Source organism: Hypanus sabinus, chromosome 9 (genome assembly GCF_030144855.1).
Source record: "Hypanus sabinus isolate sHypSab1 chromosome 9, sHypSab1.hap1, whole genome shotgun sequence".
NCBI classification, from domain to species: domain Eukaryota; kingdom Metazoa; phylum Chordata; class Chondrichthyes; order Myliobatiformes; family Dasyatidae; genus Hypanus; species Hypanus sabinus.
This window is the reverse complement of record NC_082714.1, coordinates 131467280-131482014: the sequence shown is the minus strand read 5'-3', so window position 1 is coordinate 131482014 and position 14735 is coordinate 131467280. Positions and strand designations below refer to the sequence as shown.

General features: G+C 37.5%; 1 protein-coding gene across 1 annotated transcript in view; it reads left to right on the top strand.

Annotated features, from left to right (window-relative positions):
- The window catches only part of prex1 (phosphatidylinositol-3,4,5-trisphosphate-dependent Rac exchange factor 1), a 197201-nt gene that overhangs the window by 80118 nt on the left and 102348 nt on the right, over positions 1-14735 (top strand). The window contains exons 7-10 of the mRNA XM_059980583.1: positions 2886-3047; positions 5918-6051; positions 7710-7825; positions 11834-11983. Coding sequence (XP_059836566.1) covers positions 2886-3047; positions 5918-6051; positions 7710-7825; positions 11834-11983 — 562 coding nt within the window. The remainder of the gene's footprint in view (positions 1-2885; positions 3048-5917; positions 6052-7709; positions 7826-11833; positions 11984-14735) is intronic.

Genomic DNA, 14735 nt, shown 5'->3' with positions numbered 1-14735 from the left:
TATTAAGAAAACTAAGGCAGAAATGTAATTCTCAAAGTGTAACAAATCTCTTTCGGAAGCTTCATGGTGTTATGTTTATAATTGTATGAGTATCTATTGTTTCTGCAAACATTTTAAGTGTTGTACAAATAAAACAACTCACTGGCTTTAATATTGTGTTTGAATTCAGTTGTTGCTGAGTTCCTTTAACTGTAGTTAAGCTGAATACCTTGAGTTTGATTTGGAACTGGGAAGAGGCACTCTGTTGATGATGATGACAGCATTCATTAGCTTCCCAAAATAAGATGTCCCAGGGCCAGCAATAGCTGGCTCCTTTTAAATACTTAACCCTGTACTGCAGTGCCAGGTTTTGCTGAATGTTAAGTGATTAGTCTTTAGTTATTTTCACAGAAGAGAGAATGCTTTCATTTCACAGCTGGTGGCCATTAAAATCTACAGAGCTATTGTAAGCTCTACTGGACATAATTAATACTTTAATGTTCATAAACTAACATTTTACTGAAAAAAAATAATTGCCAAAGCTGTTGAGTTGGTTCCAGTGTTGTGTGTTTTTTTTTGACAACTCTGCTTCCCCGTCCTCAAATATAGACATCTGCATCTGAAGCATTGCCCCAGTTTTGTACCGAATGTTTCTGCTGATCTGTATTTACCTCTGTTTTGAAAATTCTGAATTCAAGTTTATTGTCATTTAACTATATACATATATATAATGTATATAGAAATGAGACAACATTTCTCTGAAACAGGGCGTAAAGCATAGTAGTACACATAACACACGATAATCTCTGAAATGTCAGGATGAAATCTACAGATGAATCATGCATAAATAACAACCAAAAGTGCCTAAATTAAATATCGTAATGTACCGATTGGCTTAACCAGTGACACTTTGAATGTGATGTGGCAGGGAGTTCAGAAGCTTAATGGCCTGAGAGAAGAAACTGTTTCCCATCCTGACTGCTTTTTTTAAAATGGATTGGAGTCTCCTGCCTGATGGTAGAAAGTCTAAAAGGATGGTGGATGACGGGTGGGATCCTAGCTCTAGGATGAAGGAACTTCAGACAGGTCGAGGGAAAGCTTTCAGTGTGGTAGCTCTCAAATCATCGTTCATGCACATCATCTTTTAACACGTAGATCTAGTTTCCCTTTGTCTCAAGGGGTAGTAGTTAATATTGAGTGTGCATTCAATCCTCTGATTACTGTTTCAGGAATGTAGATAGTTCAATTTTTCCCTGATCAATTGAACAAATAGGTGGCAACTAAATTCAGGAATATAAATACTGGAGAGCTGTTTGATTTGTACATAAAATTTATGAAAGTCCCTAGAGTGTATCTATTCTGAGATAATCTCTGCCCACCCTATTGATTTTTGTTTTGTTTGGAAAAACATTTTTGTACATTGCTATGATATATTCCGCGAAAAGTATCACAGTGGAATGTGCAAATTCCTGCCCATGTCCCCCATCCCATGATCTAAATCTGGAATTTATTTTGAGATTACTAAATTAGGATTATCTGTCTGATTACCTGAACTGTCATCCATTAACATCTCAAAAGACCCTGGAGATGATTGTTCCTTCCAATACGAGGGCACATTTAGAAAGTTGCATTGCCTCTTCTAAGCATGGCTTGCTTTTTCTAGAGTTATTCTAGAGTTATAAAGTTATTCTGTGTTAGTTGTTTTGAACTTGGAAATTTAAGAATTTTGAGGCTGGGGCCAGAATGTCAACTATAAAATTAATACCAAAGAAAAACAAAACTTGAATGAAAAATAAAATTGCAAAGCAGAGGCAGAACAAAAAGGATCAACTGCGAATGTGACATGATCAGTGGGTGACACCTAATTACAACAAATGGACGCTAATAATTGGAGGAACAAGGTGTTTAGCTAAAAGGCAGAAAGTTGATGTATGTTGGTGAACATTTGAAGCCGAGACAAGAGGGGTATAACCAATCACAATCAAATTGAATGAAGGAGGCTCAAAGAATTCAGGTGGTTCTGATTTGTGTTCTGATTTTTCTTGTATGTTCTTGACCATCTGTAAAATCTTGTCTTTATTTGTGGTCACAATATCAGGAGAAGCATATCAAGCTTTTTATTAAAAGAAAATAAGCAGAGATGCCAAATGAAGCTTCTAAATGGTAACAATGTAAAACTGAAGAACCTTATGTGTGATGACTTTGGAGATGAAACAGCTGGTCTAAACATTGAGTGTTCTTGGATTATTGAAAAATGAGCCCTGAAAATTGTTTCCAATTCCAAAGATACTCAAACCCGAACCTGTTTACGTAAACTACTTCCTGCAAAATATGAGGGGGAACAGAAGGAGGAGGTAAAAAATGTTAATGACATATTGTTGCAAGTGGATGTTGTTTTAGGACTGAACAATTAACTGTATGACTTTATATATGATTCTACATTCTTCATCAAGACAATGTACAAGGAATCTCATAATAGAAATAGATGTAGCGATCCAGATTGTGAGATTGTCTTGATCAGGGACTTCCATGTTGATGCCTGGATGATTACTCTGCAGGCTAGTTTTTACTTTGTACTCTGTCTAAATTGTGAATTTTGATATAATGTTCTTTGATCTTGGTGACTCTAAGCATATGGGAATGTGCTAAAATATATATTTCTTAACAAACAGACCTCAAGTTGATCTGATTGGGATGAAAAGAAATAGGGAATTGTTGGAACCTGTGGGAAATGTGGCTCTTGGTCAAAATTGTGAAAATTGTTAATGAAATTGACTTTTGTCTTTTAAGCCAACAATGATCTATCAAAATGTATCTTTCTCCAAAGCAATTGTCAATATTTTTTTTTAAGATCTGATGGTTGAGAATCTTGGTCTATGGTTGAAGTATGATTTATATTTTTGTAGGAGCTGTTGAAAAGGACTCCCAAAAAACATGGTGATAGCGCAGCAGTAGTGGAGGCCTTACAGGCAATGAAGACAGTGTGTACAAATATTAACGAAACAAAGAGGCAGATGGAGAAGCTTGAAGCTTTGGAGCACTTGCAGTCGTCAATTGAAGGATGGGAGGTATGATCTGGAAGGCCGAGGATATAACAGTACCTTTTTAATGGATTTAAGACCATTTTCCAAGTTGTCCTTATGTGCAGAATGAAATGTCTACTTCTTGGAATTGTAAAGACATATTCACATATGTAGTAATTTTGGAAATTACTGGGTACCCCACTCGAAGGGCAAGATGGATGGGCATATTCTGCGCTGTATCTCAATAAAATTTAAAAAAAAGCAAATCGCTAGAGGAACCCAATGGGTTAGGTAGTATCTGTGGAAAAAAGGAATGGTTGACATTTTAGTTTGAGATCTTGTATTAGGATCTGAAATGTTGACTCTTCCTTTGCCTCCACTGATGCTGCCTGACACATTGAATTCAAAGATTTAAAGGTTCAGAGGTTAATTTATTATCGAAGTATACAACCCTGAAATTCTTCTTCTCCGGTTAGCCATGAAACCAAGAAAGAAAAGAACGGCAGCATAATCATCAACCCCCAACTACTACCTCCCCACTCAAAAATGGAACAAAAACAGAATAGACACATCAATCCCCAAATCTCCTCCCCGCACAAATAAAATGTGAAAGAGCAGGAGAAAAACACAGACTTGGGTAAAAAAAAACTATAAGACTAAAAAAAAGTCTATAGTCGAAGGCCATATCCAAAACGCAGAAAATCTGGGTAACATTCTCTGGGCATAGAGGCAGGGTCTCCCCTGTCCGGTAGCAGAGCGATCCCCAGCGATCAAAAGGCAGGCAGCTGACGCTCATCTTCCACATTCGCCTTGATATTTCAATCTTCCTCATTGCTGTAATCAGTGCACAATGAAAGATTTAATTGGTGAAATGGAGTGAAACATTGGCTCACGCCCTGTGCCACAACCTACCCGCCATGAAGTTCGCACACACTGCCTTTACCTTCTGGAATCCTCTTGGAGACTGTAGAGCACTGAAACACATGAACGATCTCCAAACTGCAAATCACAGGCTCCAGCAGTTCCAGAATCACATCCAAGATGAAAAATAAATATAAAAGACATAAAAAAGAAATGAAATGTATGGTTTCATGATCTATCCCGAAGATATCAACTGAAAGAGCATTGTACCTAGATGCCATCTTAACTGGCAGTTGGCCTTTGAGCAGTTTTCATTAATGCTGTAGGTTAGAGCATCTGCAGTCTTTGAAGTCTCTGTAGGGTTCATGTCAGCTCCCAAAGAGCAATACCATTAGTTCCACACTCCTATGTCTAACTGGACATCATCCACTACCCCTGGCCAATGTCTTTTTAATTCAAATGATCTTTGGAAACAAATAATTTGCAGCACATTGATTTTGTGTTATATATTAAGATTTATGAACTTGGCTATATATTACTGTTAATTTAATAATCAATTCAGTTATTCCCTATCATCCTGAGATGCAGCTCTGTCATAAGCTAATGTGGTGTTAATATTTAGTCTTAAAATAGCAAGGTGCAAGATGAGCGCACTTGTATCTCTTTTTAAAGGTTATTTCTGAAAAGCTGTTAATGCTTCTTTTTATGGCCCATTGTTAACAAAAAAATGAAATCTTTTGTTTCAGCTTATTCCTTTACTTGGCAGCATCTGGAGAGATGATGTAATTGTCTGCCAGGAGGAAATATCTCCTGTCTTGAAAAAAGAAAGGCTGCTGAGTGTTTTAAGGCTGACCAGATTCACATAGTCATGCATTGTAATGTATCTAAACAGGGAGCTTATTTCTCAAGAAAAATGATGTATAAGGAAATGGAGAAGTGATGAGATGTATTAATCAAGATAACATTGACACATGCTTATCATAAAACACTTCAGAGTCCCTTGTGCATTGTCATCTCTGTGAAGCATATGGTATTGAAGAGGTACTAAGAGAGGGGTTTCAGGTATTATTTTAAAGATGTAGAGCAAATTGGGGAAGTGGTGTTTGTAAGACAGGGCATTAAGCTTAGTTGTCAGGAACACCAGTAATTTGCCTGTCACTGAGTGGCGTAGACCAGAAGCAGGTCCTTTGACTCATCGGCTGAACTGTCCTTCAAGTTACATTTTATTTTTCCCATGTTCCTGCCAGCTCTTCCCAGAATCCTTCACTTGCATACTAGGTGCAATTTACTGAGGCTAATTAATGCACAAATCTGCATGGTTTTGAAATGTGGGAGGGAACCAGAGCAGCTTGAGGAAATTCTGCACATTTCATAGTTCATGCAAACTTGAGAGCACTAACTGGAACCCACCTTTTTAGCAAGTTAATAATGTCATTAGCTTGATGCTTCACGATTGAAAATTGGAAGTTAGCAAGACAAATGGAAAATGATACAACCTGATGGTTCATATGGTAATGCAGACCACTCACAGCATGCTGCATGGTTTAATAGAGCATGTATGGTCTATGCATTCAGGCTATTGTCATTATCTTAAACACATATGGTATGCAATATGGCCCTGTGATTCTTTATGTTCCTGTGGAACTGGAGAAAACAATGTTGTCTTGGCCATCTGTTTATCTTTTTCTCCAGAAAGATTTCAGGCTTGATGATAAGATTATTTGAAGGCGTACATGTTTTAATTCTGCAATTAGTTGTACCATTTGCAGTGTTTACAAAGAGGAATTGAAGGTTTTGCAACTTACATTCTTCCCTATCTTTCAATTATAAAAATTGTAACCTGGTGTCTAGATGAGGATTATGTTTGAAAAAATTCAACTGTAAACTTCCTCTTAAAAATTTCTTTCAGTTGGCATTAACATAAGAAAAGCAAACATGTCAATGAGGCAATTCTATTTCCTCCAGTTTTTTTCCACAATGTAGATATTGATAACTGCACATAAGCTGTTGTGAGATGAGTATCATTAGGTTTTCCTCATTTTATTTTTGGCCAGGGTTCAAATCTGACGGATATTTGTACTGAACTACTGCAACAAGGTCCATTGTTGAAAATCTCAGCTGGAAATATTCAAGAGCGTGTTTTCTTCTTGTTTGATAACTTACTAGTGTACTGCAAAAGGAAGTCCAGGTAAGGTATGATTAGGAACTGTCAAATGACAACCTGAAATGCACCAGAAATTGCTAACTTTTGACCTTGGGATGAAATTAATTCTGTTCACCTTTCATAATCAGAAACACAATTCTGTAGTTTGGGTTTCATTATTTTGTACATTTGCTGTCCTATTTGAGAGTGACTTCCATCTGTGCAGCCCCTCAGCCCTGGTCAGTTCATAACTGGAAATTAGGGAACTGAATGAACCCTGGAAGGATTTATCAGCCTGGTGAAATGCAAAATACACTTGAAGTGATGCTAGGACTCGACATATTGAGGGAAGATTACGCAAATTGCATCTATATATCTTGAAATTTAGCTGATTTGTTTTTCTCATTGTCATGTATTTTGAATCAAATCTCAGTAAAATGTCTCACTGTTTTAAGTATTTTGACCGAGGTTTTAGGCTTGAATGTGTAAAGGGTTACAGGAGCTTGGGACCCTTTACTCCAATGACAATTGATGGCAATTCCATTAATTTTAAATCCCTTTTAGATGTATATTAAGTAAATTTATGTGACAAAGGTGAGTGTAGTTCATCCACTATATAAATAAATAATACAGGCTTGAGGATATAAATAATTCATTTTTCCAAGGTACTAATGGTGACATATGATCATGAATGTGTCCTTCACTGAATGTCATCACTGAAATTGTTGTTTGCCTCCAGTCTGGGGATGCTGATTCTGGGGATAGAACTCCAGTTGTGGGATAAATTACCACAAATTGCATTTGTTTAGGTAAATTAACGGATTTGTCCAGTGAAAGGTATTTGTACTTTTGTTTCTGGTGAAGGCACTGTGAGTCATAACAGGAGGAAGGAAACGTAGTTTCAAGTTGCGTCAGCATTTACAGGATTTGGAAATGAAAATTGGTAACTTCCCTACATTTTCAGCTGTGTTGATGTGGCTTTTGTTTCTAAATCTATGCAGGATCAGCTGATCATTCCATATTTCTTCATGACATATTGCCAGCAGAAATCATTGATGCCTCAAGCTGCAGTCCACATTATTTATTGAAATGTTTGATACTTCTGAGCAGTTTTTTTTCCGGAAGTGCTTGAGCATTGTCCAGTTGTTAAGTTAACAATTTTATTTAATTATGTGCTTGAAGTCATAAAATTGTAAAGAACCACACATTTTCCGAGCTCTGCTTTAAAATTGCACCTGCATGCCCTATAATAAGAAATGGTGATGCAGGTGTGTTAGGAAATTGTAGGCGAGCATCATAGTACAATTTATGAGCAAATCTGCATACTCTAGTTAAGATTTTTTTTATGCACGGATATCAGGGAGGTGGTGCTTGAATGACTTTATATAATCAAATTCTAGACTTGATAGTAATGCCATTCAATGATATTTTTGTTTGAGCCTTAACGGAGATGAGAAATCATGCTTGTGAACTGGAACACTTGCATGAAGCCTGAGTTCTGATTTCCATTTGCTTAACTTGTGGTATAACTTCAAGCTACTTGGAAACAACATCAAAGTAGGCGGTTTGCCAGCTGAAGCTCTGTATCCTTCCTGTCCCTCATGCTGAAGCACTTCAGTTCACCACATATTTATTTAATTTCAGGCCTGTTCATTGAAATGAATTATTATTTCTGGAAATGCACGTTTCTTTTCTTGTTTTAGAGTTTCTGGTAAAAAATCAACTAAGCGCACCAAATCTATGAATGGAGCCCAATATATTTTTCGTGGAAGAATCAATACAGAGGTTATGGAAGTGGAGCATGTTGAAGATGGAACAGGTATCATTGTGTCTTGTAGTTGACTGTTGAGTTACCCCTTTCTCTTCACAATCCTGTTTAAAGTGATCAGTGCTTGCTTGAATTTCCTCCCTGTCACTTACTGAATCTTTTATTAAATGCAAGCCTTTACAGAATGGCTTCTGATGACCTCCAATTCTATACAATTCAGTTGAGCTTGAGCAAGGGACTGTAATATCTACTGGATGCAGAAAATTGAACAATGCATGTGGTTGTTGTCTCATTGACCACCATTGATGCTGCCCTCACTGACATCTCCTTTATTTCCTGAGATGCTCACCCAATCTTTCCACTGTCTTAACAGTGAGAGAGATCCTCTTGTCCTTACCTACCACCCCGTGAGCCTCCACATCACTCTCTTCAACTTCTGCCATCTCCAAAGGGATCATAGGGTTAGCCATATCTTTACCTCTACCCCCCCCCCCCCCCCCACTTTCCACAGGGATCACTTCCTCCATAATTCCCTTGTCCATTCACTCCACTAATCTCCCTCCCAGCACTTATCCCTGCAAGTGGCCAAAGTGCTATACCTGCCTATTCACCTCCTCACTCACTTCCAGTCAGGGCCCAAACAGTCCTTCCAGGTGAATCAGTACTCCACCTGCAAATCTGCTGGGGCCGTCTATTGTGTCCAGTGCTCCTGATACATTGATGAGACCTGTCATAAATTGGGGGCCTGTTTTGTCGAGCATTTCCACTCCATCTGCCAAAACTGGAACTTTCTGCTGGCCAAGCATTTTAATTCTGATTCCCATTCCTGTTCCAACATGTCGGTCCATGGCCTCCTCTTGTGCCACGGTGAGGCTACCCTTGGAGTGAAGCAGCAACGTCATGTATTCCATTTGGGTAACCTCCAACCTCGTGGCATGAATATTGATTTCTCTTTCTGGTTTAAAAAAAAATCCCTCCCCCTTTTCTATTCCCCAATCTGGACCCTTACTCTTCTCACCTGCCTATCACCTCCCCCTCAGACACATCCTCCTTCCCTTTCTTTTGTGGTCCACCCTCCCCTCCTTTCAGATTCTATCTTTCCAGCCCTTGACCTTTCCCACCCACCTGACTTCATCTATCCCCTTCCAGCTGGCCTATTTTTCCTCCATCCACCTTTTTATTCTGGCATCTTTCCTCTTCCTTCTCAGTCCTGAGGAAGGGTCTCAGCCCAAAACATCAATTGTTTATTCATTTCCCTAGATGCTGCCTGATTTGCTGAGTTCCTCTAGCATTTTGTGTGTGTTGTTTTGGATTTCCAGAATCTGCAAAATTTCTTGTGTTTATTGATTAGATTTTTTGCACACAGTGATTAATAAAAGGGATATAGCTGGTGGAATTTTCTTTTGCTATTGATTACTTTCAAGCTTTTAACCTGCATTGAGCCTTCAGATCACTAGCTGTCAAAGTTAATAAAGTTGCAATTTTCCATACAGCATTAATGCATCAAAATTTCCAACCATGAAAGGTTCTGTAATTTAAAGTCCTGTGCCAATGTGCGGAATTTCTTCGGCACATCAGCATTTAGTTCCGTAACATCTTAGTGTTGGCAGAATGAAATGATACTCTTAAGATAATGCAATTTGCAGGCGTTAATGATCCCTTTTTTAAACAAAAATTTCTGCTCATATTTGGAGGAAGGTGGACAAAGTTGTCATCAATTTCAAGTTTAAAGGTTTATTTTGAATCATTTTCTTGGTATGTTCTGCCTTGAATACTGGAATCCCTATGAATATAATGTTTAATAGCAGTGCTAAAATTACTGCTAATATAATTTGGATTATTTCTATTATTCTACCTTTTTCACAGATACTCTGCTCCAAGGAGCGAGAAACTTCATTACCATCTGAACATAAACGACAGATTGAACTATTTTAATTATCACTGTGCTGATGGATGAAGCAAGTTTTAGAAACTTAGAGAGTTAAGAAATTGAGGAAGTTTTAGTTTGTGCAATTTTACTGTCTACCCATTAAAGGTTTCCTGTTCTCTAACCAATGTTGGCTACTGAGAATTTAATCTTTCTGTTGTGCAGCTTTTAAGACCTTTGTGTGTTGGCTTATTTCCTGCTTAACAGGCAGCTCTGCTGTGTGGCTGATCAAAGCATTACATCTTATGAACTTACTGTCTGCATCTATTAATCACAGTGATTTAAGGATCTAAATACTGCGCTCCTCTTTATATTCCACTGAATTGGACTGCAATGTTTGTGTTTATGTGATATCATACTGGAGAAACATTGTATCATTTCTTAATGCATGTATTACTAAATGACAATAAACGAGGACTGAGTGTCCTTACAGTCTAAACTAATCTAATCTAATGTCAAAATTGGGGCTCAGTACAGTCTAAGTCGAGGTGTGAAATATGATCAGTTGAATTTGTAGTGGAGATTGTATCTTTTATTTGATTCATTTGCCAGATAATTAATTGCAGGTTTTTTTCTCTGCTTGTACCTGGTACTGTTTACTTAGAAAATAATTTAAGTTCTGATGGTTATCTTCATAACTTATCCCAACTTTGCATTAAACCTGAAGCAAAAAATGGTTTGGATTTTGCTCAGCTTGGATGGTAGTTCCATGTGGATTGCTGAAGTGCCAGTAGGTTCAGGACTTCAGCCCATACCTGTAACTTCCTTACTAGCCAAATATTCCTACAGACGTGGAGCCTAATGGTGGTGCAAAAATCTGTTAAGGGTTATTCACTGTATACACCAAGACAACTTGCTTATGTACTGAAGCAGGATCCACGAGACAAGTAATGTCCTTGGCTGTGAAAGAAAGAAAGTGTATGAGATGAGAGGGTATGTTATAAGTGAGAGAAGAGGATTGCATATTTGAATAGGAGGAATAGGATGCAAGGCCTCACTCATTGAAACCTGAGATAGTTGGGATTTTTCTGCCTCAGTTACATGTGCCTTAGAAAATGTGGAATTTTTTACCTGCTTAGCCACATGCTGCTCACAAGAAAACACCATGAGCTCAATTTGTTCCTCCTTTTGCTTTATGGAGAACAAGATCAGTCAAAATGGCTAGAGAAAATTGTCGTTATTGCAAAAGTCTATCACAGTGCTGCATTATATGTGTGCACTTTCATGTCTCTTGAGAGTCCCAATCCATTGACCAGTGTCACTCACTGCCCTGCTGTTTGTGTAATATAATAAACATCCACAACAACGAGTAAAATCAAATTTATTGTCATAAGCGCAAGTACATGTATTCATTGATACAGTGAAAAAAACTTACTGGTGGTAGCATCACAGGCAAATGCTGTGTATAATCCTATAACTATCAAAGTTCAAAGTAAATGTTACTATCAAAGTATATCTATGTCACCATCTATTACCCTGATAATCATTTTCTTGTGGACATTGATATACAAAGAAACAGAATAGAATCAATGAAAAGCTGCATGCAAACACGGACAAACAACTAATGTGCAAAATACAACAAATTGTGCAAATATAAAAGAAAAAAAAACAAAATAGTGGTAATAAGTAAGTAATAAATATTGAGCACCTGAGTTGTAGATGCTCCTGAACTGGGGTGGGGGATAACTTTATTCTCCTCAGTGCTGAGCTAACTCTGTACCCTACTGTATAGACTCATTTGCAAGGAGTCTACAAGTCATTATTTACATTTTAAAAATTATTATTTGCACAATTTATCCTCTTCTGCACATTGGATGTTTGTTAGTCTTTGTTAAGTATGATCATTTCTCCCCATAAATTTTACCATTTATTTACTGTCCTGTTAATGTCTGAGAGAAAATGAATCTCAAGGTAGAATATGGTGATATAAATTGGATAATAAATTTATTTTGAGTGTTGAGCTTTGAGATAGCATCATTAGCAATACGAGGATCACACCATTACACGTGGTTAGGGCCTGGCATATGGCTGCTTCAGTAAATCCAGATAATTGGCAAGAAAATCAGTGTGTGTTAAATTTTAGTTTGCGAGCACATTTTAACATTCCTAAATTGCCTGTGTTGTATTTATAGCTGATTACCACAGCAATGGCTATACTGTGACAAATGGCTGGAAGATCCACAACACGGCCAAAAACAAGTGGTTTGTTTTAATGGCCAAAACGTCTGATGAGAAACAGAAGTGGCTGGATGCAGTTCTGAAGGAACGGGAACAGAGGGAGAGTGAGTAATTTGTAATCAGTGTTATTATATTTCATTAAAGTAAAAGGTCTTTTAACAATTCTTATGTTTAATAACATGCAAAAGCAGTTTTACTTTTTGTCTTTCGCTGCTTTCAAAGTTTATGCAACAAGGTTGCAATTAGTTCAAGTATCGAAGGCCATTGCAAAGAAAGTCTCTCAAATTATTTTCAATCTATGTATTTCAGGATTTGCAGTGTAACTGAAAATAAAGTTGCTGTATGTGGATACTAACTTGCATGTTGTGACAAAGCAAAGTCTGTTAATATGCCAGCGGTTGGCCCAAATATCGAAGGCTAGAATCACTTTGGAGCAGCAGCTCATCAGGTGTAAAGAAAACTAAGCAGTCCTACTCAAGAAAATCTTCTAATTTTTAAGGATGAGTGTATAAAATTATGAAGGGCATAGGTAAGGTGGATGATCACAGTCTTGTCCCCAGGAAGTCTAAAATGAGAGGATATAAATTTACGGTGATAGGTGGAAGGCTTTAAAAGGGACTGGATCGGCAAGTTTTTCACATAGGCAGTGTCGGCTACGTGGGTTGAACTGTCAGAGGAAGCTGTAGTCAAATGTCTACATGGATAAAAGCCATTTGGATTGCTACATGGATATCTTGGTGTGCATGGGTGAGTGAACTGAAGGCCCTGTTTCCTGTATAATGTTATGGCTCTTTGCCTTTTGAAATTCCTCTAAAGCACTTCTGTAATCTCTTTGAAGCCCACACTGACATCTGGAATTGCATTGTTGTATATATTGCATCTGCTCCCACCATCAAAATGAGTTTCATAATATTTATTTATTATTTAGATTTACAGAGGGAGCAGGCCCTTCTGGCCTGATGAGCTGCACGCCCAGCAACCCACATATTTAATACTAGCCTAATCACAGGACAATTTGCAATAACCAATTAACCTGCTAACCAGTACGTCTTTCGACTGGGAGGAGAGCAGAGCAGAGCACACACTCGGGAGAAACATAGAAACTCCTTACTGATAGCGTAATAGTGTTGCTTATGTGTGAAGAGCTTGGGAATAGCTGTGCCCCTTCAACTGGTGGAAAGCCGTATAGTTTTATTGAAAATATTAATAATCTTTGATCTATTTTATTTGGTCAACAGTTGAATGCTTTTAGGCAGTGCATTTTAGACCTGAGCGGCATCCAGAGTCTATTGACAACAAATTGATGCAATATATTATTTCAGGGATTGTAATGATCTTTGCAAGATCCTGAAGGAAAACAAGGTTACGATACAAATACCTTGTTTTGGTATTCACTAAACATTGGTCATTTTCTTTACAAGATTATGAAGGGAAAGGGGCAACTAAACAGTTAACTGCATTATTGCTGTTTTAAAGAGAATTGGGTTGAGCACAGAGAAATCAAAAGTAAAACTGGAGTCTCCTTCACTTGGTTGTAACCTTACGGAAACCGCGCCTGCATGTTTAACAATTTACATATTACTCCAATAAATTACAATCAAAACCATTATAATATATATATATATATATATATATATATATATATATCTCTCTCCTTAATATTTTGTATTTTAATTTTCAAGCATGCTATATGCTGTATTTGTTGAATTTTTGTTGAATTTGTTGAATTCTGTAATTCTGTAATGAAGCAAATGAAAGTGAATGGTCCGCAGGTACTTCAGAACTATTGGAAACAGATGGAGATGTGAATGTACAGTATTTGTCATGTAATCTATTTCTTTATCTTACCATTACCATCAGCACCTTCAGTGCATTCAGTCCCCCCAACTTCACTGAGGACTTGCAAATTTAAAAGACATGCAAATTTTCAAAGCTAAACCATGAAATTGGTATTGTAGATTTATGTATTGTCCTGACATTAGGCATTAGTTTACCAGCTTGATATGGTCAGAGGTAGAAAATAATACCCAGGAAAATTAAGTCAAAAGTTTGATGTGTATTACATCAGGGACTATTTTTGATACAGGGGAACTATCCTGATAGAAGTTAACCTTAGTAGAGAGTGTCTGAAATGCTGCATTTATAAGTGGTTGAAGTACAGTGCATCGCAAATTTGTCAATAGTTCTTGAAATAGTTGAGCTTACACAGCTTTCCATTTGAGTAATGTGTGAACCTTAGTTGACTTTTCAAAATGAAGTTGCATTTTCTTGATAGCCTTGTATTTTATTTTGCATCAGTGACTGCTTAAATGTATTTAGAGTTGTGAATATGTTATCGGACTACCTAGCTGGGCATGTGTATGTTGAATAGAAATAAGCTTGGCGAAGTTATCAATAATGTATTAACAGGAAGTAACAGGTTTTGTGAACATGCACCAAATGGTAACTTGGATTTAATTTGCAACTTTTTCAATATAATGAAGAACTTGAGCTGCTGCATGTGGCAGTGAATAAAGCCTTCATAAGACATAGGAGCAGAATTAGGCCACCCCGTCTGTCTACTTTCCTACCCTCCGATGTAATGTGTAACCTTGGACATTCAGCTACCAACTACAACCATCCTTCAGCCGTCATTCACTGATGCCACAGCATCATACCTGACAATCTGTAATAGTGCAACTAGATCATCCACCTTATTTCTTATACTTCATGCATTGGAATATATCGTTTTGACTAGTGTATTTGCTACCCCTTTTGATTCTGCATCCCCACTGCACTGGTACTCACCCTGCTGGCTACAATTTTATCTTGCCATCAGCCTACCCTTCCTGACAGTCTGACTGCATGCTAACTTTT